This window comes from Nerophis ophidion, linkage group LG27, assembly GCF_033978795.1.
Source record: "Nerophis ophidion isolate RoL-2023_Sa linkage group LG27, RoL_Noph_v1.0, whole genome shotgun sequence".
Taxonomy (NCBI): Eukaryota; Metazoa; Chordata; class Actinopteri; order Syngnathiformes; family Syngnathidae; genus Nerophis; species Nerophis ophidion.
The window spans coordinates 25,874,006-25,891,693 of NC_084637.1; the positions used below are offsets into that span (position 1 = coordinate 25,874,006).

A 17,688-nucleotide genomic window follows, 5' to 3' on the forward strand; every position below is an offset into this window, starting at 1 on the left:
ATGGTGAAGTCCAGGGAGTGGTCAAAGAAGTCAAGAGAGGAGGTAATTTCTCTTCATAAGAAAGGATATGGATATCAGAAAATAGCAAAGACATTACACATTCCAAGAGACACAGTTGGGAACACAATTCGCAAGTTTAAAGCTAAAGGCACAGTGGAAACACTGCCTGGGCGTGGTAGAAAGAGGATGCTGTGTGCGTACAGTGGTGAAAAACCCCCAGGTAACAGCTGAGGAACTACAACAGGACATTGCAGAGGGGGGAACGCAGGTTTCGTCCCAGACAATAAGGCGCGCACTACGAGTTGAAGGCCTCCATGCCAGAACTCCCAGGCGCACCCCACTTCTGACTACCAGGCACAAGACAAATAGACTCCAGTATGCCAAAAAATCATCTGGACAAACCCCAAAGGTTTTGGGAAACTGTTCTATGGAGTGATGAGACAAAACTGGAACTCTTTGGGGCTATGAATCAACGTTATGTCTGGAGGAGAAAAAATGAAGCTTACAAAGAGAAGAACACCTTGCCTACTGTTAATCATGGTGGGGGGGTCAATCATGCTCTGGGGCTGTTTCTCTGCCTCAGGTACCAGGAATCTCCAGCGCGTTCAAGACATTATGAATTCTATTTCCTACCAGGATATATTAGCTGCAAATGTCATGAAGTCAGTGACGAAGCTGAGGCTTGGGAGATGTTGGACCTTCCAACAGAACAAGGATCCCAAGCATCCTCCAAATCAACATCAGAGTGGTTGCAGAAGAAGGGCTGGAAGACTCTGGAGTGGCCTTCATAGTCACCAGACCTAAATCCTATAGAAAATCTGTGGTGGGACTTGAAGAAGGCAGTTGCAGCACACAAGCCCAAGAATATGAATGAACTGGAGGCCTTTGCCCAAGAGGAATGGGCTAAAATACCTGTAGATGGTTGCAAGAAGCTTGTGTCCGCTTATGTATCACATTTGAAGGATGTCATTACTGCCAAAGGGTGTTCTACTAAGTACTAAAGATGCATGTAACTAGGGTGTTGAATCATTTTGTCAATGAGATATTAAGAAAAATGTCCTTTTTTGGTATTTTGTAAAATACAGTGTTACAATTTAAGTTGCATTTGTCTATTTGACACATCTTTATTTGATATGACTATAAACAAAATACGGAATAAATGTCCAACTTGCTAAAACACCAAAATTGTGTGGGGGTTGAATAATTTTGATCACAACAGTATATTTTTCGCGGGAATTCTCTGCCTTGTACTGATAACTAGGTCAATGCAGAGACAAAAACCACGAGTACCTAACCCCCCCTATAATTTTCTCCCCGGATTTAAACGATTCACAGAAATGACCCTGGCGGAGAGACCCCGGATCCGCGGAAAATTCCCTCTAAGTCAAAAATAGCGTCTCGAAATGCTGGTTTTCGCTGCTTAATAATAAAAAAAAAATTACGGCGCATCAACAGTAGAACAACATAGGCGGCGACGGTGCACGGCGAGTTCAGCACTTGGAGTAAATGAGAAAGTCGATATATGTGATTTAGCCTGCAGTGGCCTGAAACAGCAACCTGAGTGACTGAATGGAAGTGGGGGGAAAAAAACATCAATTTCTTATTAGTGCCCAAAACACTAGCTGTCCATTTTCGGCAAGAAATGGTGGCGCTCGCTCCTTGCCAGAGGAAAGACGAGGGAGGTGGGGGGGGGGGGCCTAAATGTCAAGGTGACAAGGCGAGACATTTGAAAATACAGTCCCCCGTGACACACGTGACGTGCTCCCAGCAACAAAGGAGAGGACATCCTTTTGTGAAGGTGTCTTTGCAGCCTGCCACCCTGGGAGAAAAGCACAATGAAACAATGAAAGCGCGCCGCGAGGAGCCAAGAAGCGGCTATTTTTATCCACCCATGTCTCCCACTTTCCCGTACAAACCGAGCATGAAATGACCGCCGTGCTAAAACGCGGCAGATTTATTCCATTTCAGCGGGCAGCAGATGATTGTGCTCCTTCAGACGCAGATAATGGCCTACTCTCTCCTTGACGTTTTTTTTTTTGAGGGATGCCGGTTTGCATCCGGGGGATGAAATTAATTGAGGTTACGATTGATTTCTCCTTCCCTTTTGTGCGCGCACATCCAACCATCTGCGCCATGACCTGCAGGGGAAGACCGAGGGGCTGAAAAAGAGACCGGTTCACTGTGAGATTCATAGAAGCCTCTCAGACAGCGTCCCGGCCCCGCATCCCGCCTCTCATCATTCATCAGCGCTCAAACTGGGAATCTCATGCCGTATGAATCTAATCATGCCTTTTTAATCTGACAATGCAGTGTTATTTCACTGAAAAAAAGAATGTCCTTGGCTTCTGTAGGGCAGTTATTTGTCGGCGGTTGACCTACCGACCACGAATGAAGAAACATTGTAGAAAATGTGTGTATAAAGGAGAGAGTGGGATTGAGCAAAAGCTCTTACAAGAAGAAAGCTAAAAAGAGAAAATACTGAATCCCCGAGCGGCCGATCCAACAGAGACTTCTAAACTACAAAAAAAAAAAAAAACACAGGAAAGGAGGTTAGTGGAAATCGTTTGTGCCGTTAGAAGCGAGCCAGGGCCCGTGGATGTTGTTTTTTCCCTCGTCAAAGAACATTCAAGAACAACTAAAAAGCTGAAAACTAGAAGGGAAAACAAAGTCTACTCTCTTGCGAGCATAGTTATTTACATTTATTTGTGGTGAGACGCCGACTCATTTGAAATCAGATTTACTTGTCTGCCTCACCTCATGACTTCACCATGCAGTTTGATCAGCAACAATAATGACTAGGAGTGTCCCAATACAATCTTTTTGACTTCTAAAACCAACACTGGATCTTTAAATATTGACTGATACTGATATTGATCCAATACAATGTCAGCAGAAATCATACGTACTTTTATTTTGTACTTTCAGGGTTTTCCACACATTCATTTATTTGTGACGGCCCGCCACGAAAGAATTACGGCCGCCACAAATAAAATAAAAATAAAATAAAATAAAAATAATATATATATGTAGGTATGGGAAAAATCACAAGACTACTTCATCTCTACAGAACTGTTTCATGAGGGGTTCCCTCAATCATCAGGAGATGATTGAGGGAAAATCTCCTGATGATTGAGGGAACCCCTCATGAAACAGTTCTGTAGAGATGAAGTAGTCTTGTGATTTTTCCCACACCTACATATTGCGCTCTACCACGGTATCGAGCACTATTCTCTGGATAATCCAATCAAGACATATATATATATATATATATATATATATATATATATATATATATATATATATATATGACTCGCTCGACCGCTCATTAAAGCAATGGGACTCTGTCTGTGAATGGAGCTTGTAGTTACATATTATATAAATATGTAAATATTTTATAAATATGTACATAAAGTGTTGTAATTATATTCCAACTCGGCGTTCTTCTTGGTCATCGCCCCCCAAATCAAACCACACCACCACAAATAGATGCCTGACCTGTGGGAAACACTGACTTTGCAACGTTAAAAAAAGGCTTGACTAGGAGAAATTAGTCAATGGTAAACAATGACGTGTGAATAACACTAACCTATTAATTACTAACCTTCTGCTGTTTACTATTAAGTTGGAGTTGAGTGGGAACACTAGTGGACACAATTTACTATTCAGTGGCCTAGTGCAGTGGTTCTCAAATGGGGGTACTTGAAAGTATGCCAAGGCGTACGTGAGATTTTTTTTAAATATTCCAAAAATAGCAACAATTCAAAAATCTGAATAATACTTCAACAAAATATGAATGTAAGTTCATGAACTGTGAAAAGAAATTTAGCAATGCAATATTCAGTGTTGACAGCTAGATTTTTTGTGGACATGTTCCATAAATATTGCTGTTAAAGATTTCTTTTTCTGTGAAGAAATGTGTAGAATTAAGTTCATGAACCCAGATGGATCTCTATTACAATCCCCAAAGAGGGCACTTTAAGTTGATGTTTACTTCTATGTGTAAAAATCTTTTTTTATATTTGAATCACTTGTTTATTTTTCAACAACTTTTTAGTTATTTTTATATATTTTTTTTCCAAATAGTTCAAGAAAGACCACTACAAATTAGCAATATTTTGCACTGTTATACAATTTAATAAATCAGAAACTGATGACATAGTGCTGTATTTTACTTCATCTCTTTTTTTCAACCAAAAATGCTTTGCTCCAATTAGGGGGTACATCACTGAAAAAAGGTTGAGAACCACTGGCCTAGTGGTTAGAGTGTCCGCCCTGAGATTGTTAGGTTGTGAGTTCAAATCCCGGCCAAGTCATACCAAACACTATAAAAATGGGACCCATTGCCTCCCTGCTTGGCACTTATTTGGGGGTTAAATCACCATAAATGATTCCCGGGTGCGGCACTGCTGCTGCCCACTGCTCCCCTCGCTTCCCAGGGGGTGATCAAGGGGATGGGTCAAATGCAAAGGACAAATTTCACCACACCTAGTGTGTGTGTGACAATCATCGGTACTTTAACTTGAACTTTATTAAGTTAAGCTTGTGATACAGTAAGTTGAATTATGCAGACACGTTTGTTACTGGAGCCTTGGAGACTTTGAATGCATACATTATATGATACTATAATTATTTGGCACTTATTTGTATTGTTTTGGACTGAAATATTAAGGGCCCTTATGTATAGTACAGGCCACAAGTTTGGACACACTTTCTTCTCATTCAATGTGTTTTCTTTATTTCCATGACTATTTACATTGTAGATTGTCACTGAAGGCATCAAAACTATGAATGAACACATGTGGAGTTATGTACTTAACAAAAAAAGGTGAAATAACTGCAAACATGTTTTATATTCTAGTTTCTACAAAATAGCCACCCTTTGCTCTGATTACTGCTTTGCACACTATTTGCTTTCCCCCAATCAGTTTCAAGCTTACCTGTGAAGTGAAAACCATTTCGGATGACTACCTCTTGAAGCTCAAAAGAATGACAAGTGTTTTGTAGTTATTTCACCTTTTTTTGTTAAGTACATAACTCCACATGTGTTCTTTCATAGTTGTGATGCCTTCAGTGACAATGTATAATATAAATAGTCATGAAAATAAACAAAATGCATTAAATGAGGTGTGTCCAAACTTTTGGCCTGTACTGTATGTCTAGCTTGTGTGCTTAGCTGTTGTGTAGCTGCTTACCCCCCAGTAGTAATTAGCCTGTAAATGGCTAAAACAGTAGAAAAGACCACATTGAAGGACATTGAAGGTGTCAAAACTGTGAATGAACACATGTTGAGTTATGTACTTAACAATAAAAGGTGAAATAGCTGAAAACATGTTTTATATTCTAGTTTCTACAAAATAGCCACCCTTTGCTCTGATTTCTGCTTTGCACTTTCTCGATGAGCTTCAAGCCTACCTGTGAAGTGAAAACCATTTCGGATGACTACCTCTTGAAGTTCAAAAGAAGGACACGTGTTTTATAGTTATTTCACCTTTTTTTTGTTAAGTACATAACTCCACATGTGTTCATTCATAGTTGTGTACAATGTAAATAGTCATGAAAATAAACAAAATGCATTGAATGAGGTGTGTCCAAACTTTTAGCCTGTACTGTATGTCTAGCTTGTGTGCTTAGCTGTTGTGTAGCTGCTTACCCCCAAGTAGCAATTAGCCTGTAAATGACTAACATAGAAGAAAAGACCTCATTGAAGTACATTTAAATTTTAACTGTCTGCAGGACTGCCGATTATTTTCGCTGATATCCGATATCATAATCGGAATGGGACACCCCTAATAATGTCGTCACACATTATTTCGGTAATTTTTACCTAATAACTGGAATCATACAGAAAATACACACAGAACATTGCATTTGTTTACGTCAGGGGTGTCAAACTCAAATACAGGGAGGGCCAAAATGTATAACTGAACAAAGACGCGGGCCAAGGTTGAACAAATTAACCTTTTAGGTCAGGGGTCGGGAACCTATTTGGCTGAGAGAGCCATACAAGCCAAATATTTTCAAAAGTATTTCCGCAAGAGCGACATAATTTTTAATTTTTTTTTAACACCGAATACAACAATATGCATGCATTTTTAAGAAAGACCAAGATTTTTAGAGTATAATAAGTCTCTTATTCTTTTTAATAACATTGTTATTCTGAGGCTAACCAAAAATAAATAAAATACTTCTTACCACTAATGCGACTTCTTGAACAGGTGCGGTAGAAACCGGATGGATGGATGAAAATGCATGACAATGTTTTATATTTTGAATGTTATTTTTGACACTGTAATTACCAGCAGAATTATTCATTACTTATCGTGTTAAGCAATGTCAGCTAAGATTTATCTGAGAGCCAGGTGCAGTCATCAAAAGAGCCACGTCTGGCTCTAGAGCCATAGGTTCCCTACCCCTGTTTTAGGTGGTAGTGTGTATTGTAGCATCCCAGAAGAGTTAGTGCTGCAAGGGACTGTGGGTATTTGTTCTGTTGTGTTATGGTGCGGATGTTCTCCCGAAATGTGTTTGTCATTCTTGTTAGGTGTGGGTTCACAGCGTGGTGCATATTTGTAACAGTGTTAAAGTTGTTCATACGGCCACCCTCAGTGTGACCTGTATAGCTGTTGACTACGTATGCTTTGCATTCACTTATGAGTGTGTACAAGCTGCTTATAGCATGAGGCTTGGCCGGCACGCTGTTCGTATGGAGGATAAGCGGACGTGACGACAGGTTGTAGAGAACGTTAAAGGCATTGCCTTTAAGGCACGGCCCCCAATGTTGTTGTACGGGTGGAAATTGGGAGATATTCACGAGAATGGTTGCCCGGGGAGATTTTCGGGAGGGGCACTGAACTTCGGGAGTCTACCGGGAAAATCGGGAGGGTTAGCAAGTATGAGCATTAGCGGTGAATGCGGTGTTACAGCGGCACCGCCTCTGTATAATACCGGCGGGCCAGTTCTAATGTTGATTTGATATTGCCTCCAGGGCCAAATGAAATTACATGGCTGGGCCAGAGTTTGACACCCATGGTTTATGTCATCATTGTTTTTTCCATTCCCTTTACTAGCTGCTTTATTTTAGAACATGCAGACCTTCAAGCTGTCTTTTTATTCAGACAAAATGTTACATGTGTTGTTTACAGAATCAATGTGTTAGTCATACAACACAAGCGCGTGACCCCTACCTTGCTGTGGTGGCAGGTTTTGGCTGTGAGGGCCGTTGTAGGCCAGATGGTTTACAGGCGGACGGTAGTTCTGCTGCTGGTTGGAACACTGAGGGTGGTGGGTGGAAGAGCAGTAGCACGTGGGCATCTGTGGGATGCACAAACCCCACATTAAAATGAAAAGCTTATGAATAAAAATAAAAAATAAATCACTTTGAATTGACCGGAGGTACCTGCTGAACAGGTTGGTGGATGTAGGTGTGCTGCTGGAGCACACTGGTGTGTTGCTGGTTCAGACTGGATGCGGGGAAAGCAGCATGACCGGACATGCTGCTGGCATATGCGTGGCTAAGACCAGGAAGCGGCACATGCTGGCCTTGGAGCATCCCCGGGTGGCCCCCCGAGGGCCCTGCGACCATGTAGTTGGCAACCTGCTGTGAGGGCGCTCCCTGCAGCACCAGCGGGGCGTGGGGGTGGTGGTACACAGCTGCATAGTGACGGGCATCAACGGCTGGCGCGCCACTACTGCTGGACGACTGCTGCGCCAGGGTCATGTGACTAAATTGGGCGTTGAGGGAGTCGGGCTGGAAAAGAGATGTGCACATCCACGGTAATGAACAGGTGTTACTAAGACAAAAAAGTCATTAAATCCAGCAAGAAAACACCAACCTAGAATCACCCTCTTCATTATTTTGCTTATAACATGGATTAACACTGTTACTACTTGGTTATCTAATGTCAAGCTTATATTGCTACAGTGGGGCAAAAACGTATTTAGTCTGCCACCGATTGTGCAAGTTCTCCCTCTTAAAATGATGACAGAGGTCTGTAATTTTCATCATAGGTACACTTCAACTGTGAGAGACAGAATGTGAAAAAAAAAATCCAGAAATTCACATTGTAGGAATTTTAAACTATTTATTTGTCGATTATGGTGGGGAATAAGTATTTGGTCAACCATTCAAAGCTCTCACTGGTGGAAGGAGGTTTTGGCTCAAAATCTCACGATACATGGCCCCATTCATTCTTTCCTTAACACGGATCAGTCGTCCTGTCCCCTTAGCAGAAAAACAGCCCCAAAGCATGATGTTTCCACCCCCATGCTTCACAGTAGGTATGGTGTTCTTGGGATGCAACTCAGTAATCTTCTTCCTCCAAACATGACGAGTTGAGTTTATACCAAAATGGATACATGGATGATACAGCAGAGGATTGGGAGAATGTCATGTGGTCAGATGAAACCAAAATATAACTTTTTGGTATACACTCAACTCCTCGTGTTTGGAGGAAGAAGAATACTGAGTTGCATCCCAAGAACACCACACCTACTGTGAAGCATGGGGGAGGAAACATCATGCTTTGGGGCTGTTTTTCTGCCAAGGGGACAGGACGACTGATCCGTGTTAAGGAAAGAATGAATGGGGCCATGTATCATGAGATTTTGAGCCAAAACCTCCTTCCATCAGTCAGAGCTTTGAATGGTTGACCAAATACTTATTTTACACCATCATTTACAAATAAATTATTTAAAATTCCTACAATGTGAATTCCTGGATTTTTTTTTTCACATTCTGTCTCTCACAGTTGAAGTGTACCTATGATGAAAATTACAGACCTCTGTCATCATTTTAAGTGGGAGAACTTGCACAATCGGTGGCTGACTAAATATTTTTGTGCCCCACTGTATGTGGCTGAGATAGGCTCCAGCAGCCCCCGCCGCCCCGAAAGGGACAAGCGGTAAAAAATTAATGGATGGATTTTAAGATTAAAAAAACAGAATTTAAATATGATATGAATGAAAAAAGACAAGTGGAGCCAAACGTTAACTATTAAGGATGTCCGATCCGATATTATCAAAAAATCTATATCGGTTTGCATCTAAAATCTCCAATATATCAGACAAATAGTTGATATTTTCTTGTGACTTAGTGAAATAATTTACGAAATGTAAACATGATGGGCTATAGGCTATTTGGAGCTAGCAGCTACGCGACAGCTAAGCACACAAGCTAGATAATTGTACTGTTATAAGTAGAAGTGGGGGAAATCGATTTTTAGATGCATCGCAATTTGGACACGGACGATTTTAGAATTGATTAGTAAACGTCAATTTATTTATTGTAATTAAAATAATGCAGACAGTTATAACGTTTGCAGCGAGCCACCTCACCGAGACATCCGACCAGGTCCTTTATTATAAAAGGCACTTATGTTCCAGTTTTTAACACATTTTCATTTATTTGATAAATGTATTTAACGTTTTTTTTCCCAAATGAATTGTTTAGTGAAATGAAAAGAAATGTAAAACTGCATCCATATACAAATCCCGTTCCTATATGAGTTGGGAACTTGTGTTAGATGTAAATATAAACAGAATACAATGATTTGCAAATCATTTTCAACCCATATTCAGTTGAATATGCTACAAAGACAACATATTTGATGTTCAAACTGTTAAACATTTTTTTGGGCAAATAATCATAAACTTTAGAATTTGATGCCAGCAACACGTGACAAAGAAGTTGGGAAAGATGGCAATAAATACTGATAAAGTTGAGGAATGCTCATCAAACACTTATTTGGAACATCCCACAGGTGTGCGGGCTAATTGGGAACAGGTGGGTGCCATGATTGGGTATTAAAGCAGCTTCCAATGAAAACGTTATCATGGACGCCCCTGCTTATTTCAGCCAGACAATGCTATGCCACGTGTTACAAAAGAGTGGTTTCGTAATAAAAGAGTGCGGGTACTTTCCTGGCCCGCCTGCAGTCCAGACCTGTCTCCCATGGAAATTGTGTGGCGCATTATGAAGCGTAAAATACGACAGTGAAGACCCCGGACTGTTGAACGACTGAAGCTCTACATAAAACAAGAATGGGAAAGAATTACACTTTCAAAGCTTCAACAATTAGTTTCCTCAGTTCCCAAACGTTTATTGAGTGTTGTTAAAAGAAAAGGTGACGTAACACAGTGATGAACATGCCCTTTCCCAACTACTTTGGCACACGTTGCAGTCATCAAATTCTAAGTTAATTATTATTTGCAAAAAAAAAATAAAGTTTTTTATGAGTTTGAACATCAAATATCTTGTCTTTGTAGTGCATTCAATTGAATATGGGTTGAAAAGGATTTGCAAATCATTGTATTCCGTTTATATTTACATTTAACACAATTTCCCAACTTGTATGGAAACGGGGTTTGTACATAAATTAAAGATACATCAATAATCGATGTGTCCTTTATTGAACAATATTGCAGTCTAAAATTGCACATTTGTCAATAAAAACAAGTATCAAATAATTGTAGTTGCATATTTCTTCCACATGCAAAGTCTTCAAGGCAGAAGCATATCAGAAAGTATCCAGTAACAAACGTGTCCGCATCATTCAACTTACTGCGTCATGAGCTAAAATTAATGAACCATGGTGGCCACTAGGTGTCGTCCCCAAACAAATTACTGCTCCACTTCAACTTAAAGATAGTATAGGTCCAATAATAAATAGGTTAGTAATTTTATTCGGTTTGAGTAATTTCAATTGATCAAACTTTTGCATTTTATCGGGTCAATATTGAGTTGGCTTATTAAAAAGGCTCTAAAATTGGCATCGTAACGGAATTGAAGAACTTGAATCAGGACACTCCTATTATAAGTATCACTTTTGCATGCCAACTCTGGTCATTTCTGACATGTTTTTCAGTCATAGATTATTCATAACTAACATCTGGTGATTAATTAAATATTCACAGGCATAATTAGCCACAGTGGCAACAGAGTTCACTAAAACCAGGTCATAAATGAGGCCAGACACTGCTGGAGTTATTTTTCACCAAAATACATGACATTAATTAAACTATCCCTGCAAAAAAAAAAATCCAATAGCAAAACACTCACAAAAGTGTATTTTAGCTGATACGGTAAGATAAAACAGGATTGATTTTTAATCAGCAGAGATGATGAATCAATTGGAAACTGAATTATGTACCACAGTGTACTGTTGGTTTGGACAGACGGGCAGGAACTGAGGAGGAGGAAGATGGTAGGAGACCGTCGGGTTATGGACAGGTTCAGAGGACGGCTGAAATAGACGACAAGTTGGTTTAGAAGGCAAGATCTAATTAAGACGGTTTTAATGAGTGAGTCAAAAGCTCCAACATTTTTTGGGTTTAGAAAAAGTACAAATGAGCGTGGCCCTCTTGGTTTAAACAAAAACTGGTGCACCCGCTGACCTGAGAGTGAAGGTGATTAGTTGGCTGCTGCTGGCTTGCAACCGAGGTTAGCTGATGTGCCGCCACCGCCGCCTTCCCTTGATGTGGGCCCCTACCAGCAGGGGGTGCCACACTGGCCATATTATAAGCGATGCCACTGCCGCTTGGATGAATGAAAGGCTTGCCTGTTGACAGAAAAACAAAGAGTCACAATGTAAACACACATACAGTGGGGCAAAAAAGTATTTAGTCAGCCACCGATTGTGCAAGTTCTCCCACTTAAAATGATGACAGAGGTCTGTAATTTTCATCATAGGTACACTTCAACTGTCAGAGACAGAATATGAAAAAAAAATCCAGGAATTCACATTGTAGGAATTTTAAAGTTTTTATATGTAAATTATGGTGGAAAATAAGTATTTAGTCACTTCAAACAAGGAAGATCTCTGGCTCTCACAGACCTGTAACTTCTTTAAGAAGCTCTTCTGTCCTCCACTCGTTACCTGTATTAATGGCACTTGTTTGAACTTATCTGTATAAAAGTCACCTGTCCACAGCCTCAAACAGTCAGACTTCAAACTCCACTATGGCCAAGACCAAAGAGCTGTCAAAGGACACCAGGAAAAGAATTGTAGACCTGCACCAGACTGGGAAGAGTGAATCTACAATAGGCAAGCAGCTTGGTGTGAAAAAAATCAACCGTGGGAGCAATTGTCAGAAAATGGAAGATATACAAGACCACTGATAATCTCCCTCGATCTGGGGCTCCACGCAAAATCTCATCCCGTGGGGTCAAAATGATCATGAGAACGGTGTGCAAAAATCCCAGAACCACATGGGGGGACTTGGTGAATGACCTCCAGAGAGCTGGGACCAAAGTAACAAAGGTTACCATCAGTAACACACTACGCCGACAGGGAATCAAATCCTGCAGTGCCAGACGTGTCTCCCCGCTTAAGCCAGTGCATGTCCAGGCCCGTCTGCAGTTTGCCAGAGAGCACATGGGAGAAAGTCATGTGGTCAGATGAAACCAAAATATAACTTTTTGGTATAAACTCAACGCATCGTGTTTGGAGGAAGAAGAATAGTGAGTTGCATCCCAAGAACACCATACCTACTGTGAAGCATGGGGGTGGAAACATCATGCTTTGAGGCTGTTTTTCTGCTAAGGGGACAGGATGATTGATCCGTGTTAAGGAAAGAATGAATGGGGCCATGTATCGTGAGATTTTGAGCCAAAACCTCCTTCCATCAGTGAGAGCTTTGAATGGTTTCCACCATAATTTACAAATAAATTCTTTAAAATTCCTACAATGTGAATTCCTCGATTTTTTTTTCACATTCTGTCTCTCACAGTTGAAGTGTACCTATGACGAAAATTACAGACCTCTGTCATAATTTCAAGTGGCAGAACTTGCACAATTGGTGACTGACTAAACACTTTTTTGCCCCACTGTATGTATCATCGCTATTGAGGTAACTGCAAATTAAAAGGTCTGGACGGCATTTTTTTTTTTTAGCAATGCTTACCAAAATAAGCTTGTGCTTAACCATTATGTCGGTAACAAAGATTAAACGGGCGTAGATAGGTACCTGTGTGTGGATTGACCAGAACGCTGCCAGGTGGTATCCCTGAGGCCTCCAAAGACAACACATAATAATTTGTGGCGTCAGCAGAGGGCGGGGCGCTCCTGATCATGTTAGGGTTGTGTGCCGAGCCTTTAGTATCCGCAGTCGGGTGGACTAAGGGCATTTTGGGCCGCAAAGAGGCTGGCACCGTGAAAGGCCGGTGGGGACGGGACAGCGAACTGCACGAAGAACCGACGCTACTGCAAGATTCTGATCCTGGAGTGACAAAAGACGACAAGAAAAAAAGAATGAAATGGCACTTCAATGTTTTTTTTTCCAAGCAGCGGCGTAAGATGAAAATTGGCTTCATGCTTCTCACTGTCTCTAATCGAGAGGGGTGCTAAGAGTAGATGGTGATAATTAAGCAGCGGAACAAATTCACAGTCTAATAACACAGCTTTTTTTTTTTTTTTGCATTCGAGGCTCTTGGGGAAATGTTGACGGAGGTGTTGGTAGCTCGGCGCCATCTGTGGTTGATTTGTCGCTGTATAGTTATAAAATAGAAAAGTGATAGCTATTTTAGGCTATAGTAATTTAGAACTTGGGTTAGGATTAAATGGTTTGCAATTTTTACGTGCAATTCATGACACTAGCAATTCTAATCCATCCTTATTCTAAATTGATTCCCATTTTTCAAAAATGTATTCAAATATACAGTGGGGCAAAAGAGTATTTAGTCAGCCACCGAATGTGCAAGTTCTCCCACTTAAAATGATGACAGAGGTCTGTAATTTTCATCATAGGTATACTTCAACTGTGGGAGACAGAAAGTGAAAATAAAATCCAAGAATTCACATTGTAAGAATTTTAAAGAATTTATTAGTAAATTATGGCGGAAAATAAGTATTTGGTCAAACATTCAAAGCTCTCACTGATGGAAGGAGGTTTTGGCTCAAAATCTCACAATACATGGCCCCATTCATTCTTTCCTTAACACGGATCAGTTGTCCTGTCCCCTTAACAGAAAAACAGCCCCAAAGCATGATGTTTCCACCCCCATGCTTTACAGTAGGTATGGTGCTCTTGGGATGCAACTCAGTATTCTTCTTCCTCCAAACACGAGGGGTTGAGTTTATACCAAAATGGATACATGGATGATACAGCAAAGGATTGGGAGAATGTCATGTGGTCAGACGAAACCAAAATATAACTTTTTGGTACAAACTCAACTCGTTGTGTTTGGAGGAAGAAGAATACTGAGTTGCATCCCAAGAACACCACACCTACTGTGAGGCATGGGGGTGGAAACATCATGCTTTGGGGCTGTTTTTCTGCTAAGGGGACAGGACGATTGATCCGTGTTAAGGAAAGAATGAATGGGGCCATGTATCGTGAAATTTTGAGCCAAAACCTCCTTCCATCAGTGAGAGCTTTGAATGGTTGAACAAATACTTATTTTCCACCATAATTTACAAATAAATAGTTTAAAATTCCTACAATGTGAATTTCTGGATTTTTTTCCCACATTCTGTCTCTCACAGTTGAAGTGTACCTTTGATGAACATTACAGACCTCTGTCATCATTTTAAGTGGGAGAACTTGCACAATCGGCGGCTGACTAAATACTTTTTTGCCCCACTGTATATGTTTTTTTTTACAAGAATACATTTTTAAACGTATGTTTTTAAGCCATGTCCATGCAACCAGATTGGAGCTTTTCTAACCTGTAGCCTATTTTGAAAAAGTTTCATGTTAATTATTATATCAAATAATATATTGCAAGAATCGTTTAAATTGAGAATCGTCACCCCAGGAATCACAATCGAATCGGATCGTTAGGTGCCCAAAGATTTACACCCCTACGTGGTACGTACATTAGAATTGTGTGTTAGCTAATGTTTGGCCTGTGACATTACATACAGTATCATTGTTTGTACAGTCCGGGTGTCGGCAACCGCCGGCTCTAGAGCTCTTTAGCGCCGCCCTAGTGGCTCCCTGGAGCTTTTTCAAAAAGGTGTTAAAATGAAAAAAGATGGGAGAAAATATTTTGTTTCAATATTTTTTCTGTAGGAGGACAAACATGACACAAACCTTCCTAATTGTTAGGAATCCCACTGTTTGTAATAAACATGCTTCACTGATATGAGTATTTGCCGAGCCCCGACTTGTCCTACTAATTTCAGCAGTTTTAACTCACCGTAGTTTGTTTACATCAACTCTCACCGACGCTGCCACAGAAAGTTTTATGCCACTCCTTTGTCTCATTTTGGCCACCAAAAGTTTTAAGCTGTGCGTGAATGCACAAAGGTGAGCTATGTTGACGTTATTGATCTGTTGGGAGTGCTAATCAGGCATATTTGTTCAGCGCATGACTGCAAACTAATCGATGCCAACATGCTATTTAGGCTAGCTGTATGTACATATTGCATCACTATGCCTCGTTTGTAGATATTTTTGAGCTCATTTAATATCCTTTACTTATGTCCTCCGTGTAGTTAATTTATACTTGCACGTCTCATGACACAGTATCTGTACGTAATATTGGCTGCATTTATGATAGTTTTTTCTGCGCCATGTTGTTCCAGACCACAGCAAACAGCAAAGATGGGAATAAATCCATTAAAAAAAGACATCCTGACGCTTACTTTAACCTGGACACACACATCTATACCTTTGGCCAATCTAAGCCAGTAATTTCTAGGAATTATCTCACCCTCTGAGAAGCCTCAATTTTACTGTTTCACAATCTTGTAAAAAATGTGTAGTATAAATATTACATTTCAACATTTCTGTCAATGAAGAATTGCGTCAGCCTGCGACACGGTCATTTTGATAGTAGGCTAATGACAAGTCATGTGTTGCCTTTGTTATAACACTTATATAAGGCTTTTGATTTTTGGCGGCTCCAGACAGATTTGTTTTGGGAATTTTTAGTCTAAAATGGCTCTTCCAACATTTTGGTTGGCTGACCGCTGGTCTAGTCTATAGCACAGGTGTCAAAATCAAGGCCCAGGTCCGGCCCGCCACATCAATGTTATGTGGCCAGCTAAAAGGCTGGAAATACAGTAGTAGCCCAACTTAAAAGCTTAATTTGCTTTGTAATGGAGCTCCTAACTCAAAACACTTGTATCTCAAATCACAGTCTCCCATTTAAATGTATTTAATTGGTGCTTGATCTCTAGCTATGAGCTAATGCTGGCGAGAAAAATTGGATGTTTTGGTCAGACCTTACAGCATGGGTGTCAAACTCTGGCCCGCGGGCCAAATTTGGCCCCCATGTAATTTCATTTGGCCCTGGAGGCAATATCAAATCAACATTAGAGCTGGCCCGCCGGTATTATACCGAGGCGGTGCCGCTGTAACACCGCATTCACCGCTAATGCTCATACTTGCTAACCCTCCCGATTTTCCCGGTAGACTCCCGAAGTTCAGTGCCCCTCCCGAAAATCTCCCTGAGCAACCATTCTCGTGAATATCTCCCAATTTCCACCCGTACAACAATATTGGGGGCCGTGCCTTAGAGGGAATGCCTTTAACGTTCTCTACAACCTGTCGTCACGTCCGCTTATCCTCCATACAAACAGAGTGCCGGCCAAGCCTCATGATATAAGCAGCTTGTACACACTCATAAGTGAATGCAAAGCATACTTAGTCAACAGCTAAGTCACCGAGGGTGGTCACTCCCCATTCCTCTCCCTTATCTCTCCTGATTGCTTCTTTGTTTTGTCTTGTCTTTAACTCTCTTATTGCCTCTTTTTGCACTGCTCTCCAAATCTAAACATTGGAACTATTTAACTGGCCTCAACAAGATTGACAAGATCTTGGGTTTGGGGGAACCTGCTGTCGTGACGAAGCGGTTGTTGCTGGACACACGACGGACTCTTGGGAGAAGAAGGAGGGCTGCGTGCCTGGCAAAAGGACGTGAAGATATCCACCTATTCGGAATTATGAGAACAGGACATCTGCTGATTGGAGTAAGTGTTGCTCTGGTTTGTCGACAAATTGGAAGTTGCTGGCAGTCTTCAAAGTACCCCATAGCTGCTACAAATGATTGGAGGATGGGGGAAGTACTGTGGATTACATCGGACTGTCTACCTCGCAGTTTTTGAGGACCAGTCATAGACAATTTTAGAGTGAAAAGCAAATTTTATTTTCACTCGCATACAAATCATTTTAACTTGGATTTTTTTCCCTGGCTTCGAGACTCTCCCGAAGATCACTGCAGGAAGAGACAACAAACTCCCTTTTTTGTCTCTCATGGACACACACCTGTTGTGAACTTTGGACCAGCGACAGCAAATACATCAAGGCCGCGGAACAGAGACACACTATGGGCTTATACACACACACACCACACACACACACAAACCCACACACACACATCCACAAAAAAAATATAAGCCACACATACACCCTCCTGTCCCCCAATCCAACGCCCTCGACGCAATCTTGTAGGGGTGATGAATGGATAGTCAGCGCCTGAGAGCTGCGACCTACCACCATGACCTTGAACTACCTTCCCTCTGTTGCTAGATATCTCGAGATGTATGTTGTAATATGTATATGTGCTTTGCTATGGAGGTTTTTTCTCACTCCGAACTGGGCCACCTTAGGAGCACAGTCTGGATTGTATTTTTTTACTCATCCTTCCCCAGCGTTTACCTTTTTTCCCATCTTTTACGGAGCGCCGTATGGCGACCCATCAGCGTTCTTGTTCTGTAACCCTGTAAACTGTTTGTTTGTCTAATCTTG

At 41.0% G+C, this 17,688-nt stretch overlaps 1 protein-coding gene across 13 annotated transcripts in view; it reads right to left on the minus strand.

The window, feature by feature from the left end:
* Window positions 1-17,688, minus strand: part of LOC133544520 (R3H domain-containing protein 1-like) — a 155,183-nt gene that overhangs the window by 37,835 nt on the left and 99,660 nt on the right. For 12 of the 13 annotated variants that reach the window (XR_009804663.1, XM_061889927.1, XM_061889929.1 and 9 more), the window contains 5 exons: window positions 12,961-13,212; window positions 11,389-11,552; window positions 11,145-11,237; window positions 7,394-7,744; window positions 7,182-7,308 (listed from right to left, as the gene is read on the minus strand). Coding sequence is in view for 12 of the 13 variants with exons in the window: in XM_061889927.1 (XP_061745911.1) it covers window positions 7,182-7,308; window positions 7,394-7,744; window positions 11,145-11,237; window positions 11,389-11,552; window positions 12,961-13,212 (987 nt within the window). In the remaining variant the exon portion in view is untranslated. The remainder of the gene's footprint in view (window positions 1-7,181; window positions 7,309-7,393; window positions 7,745-11,144; window positions 11,238-11,388; window positions 11,553-12,960; window positions 13,213-17,688) is intronic. The other variant, XM_061889932.1, reaches the window with a different exon arrangement.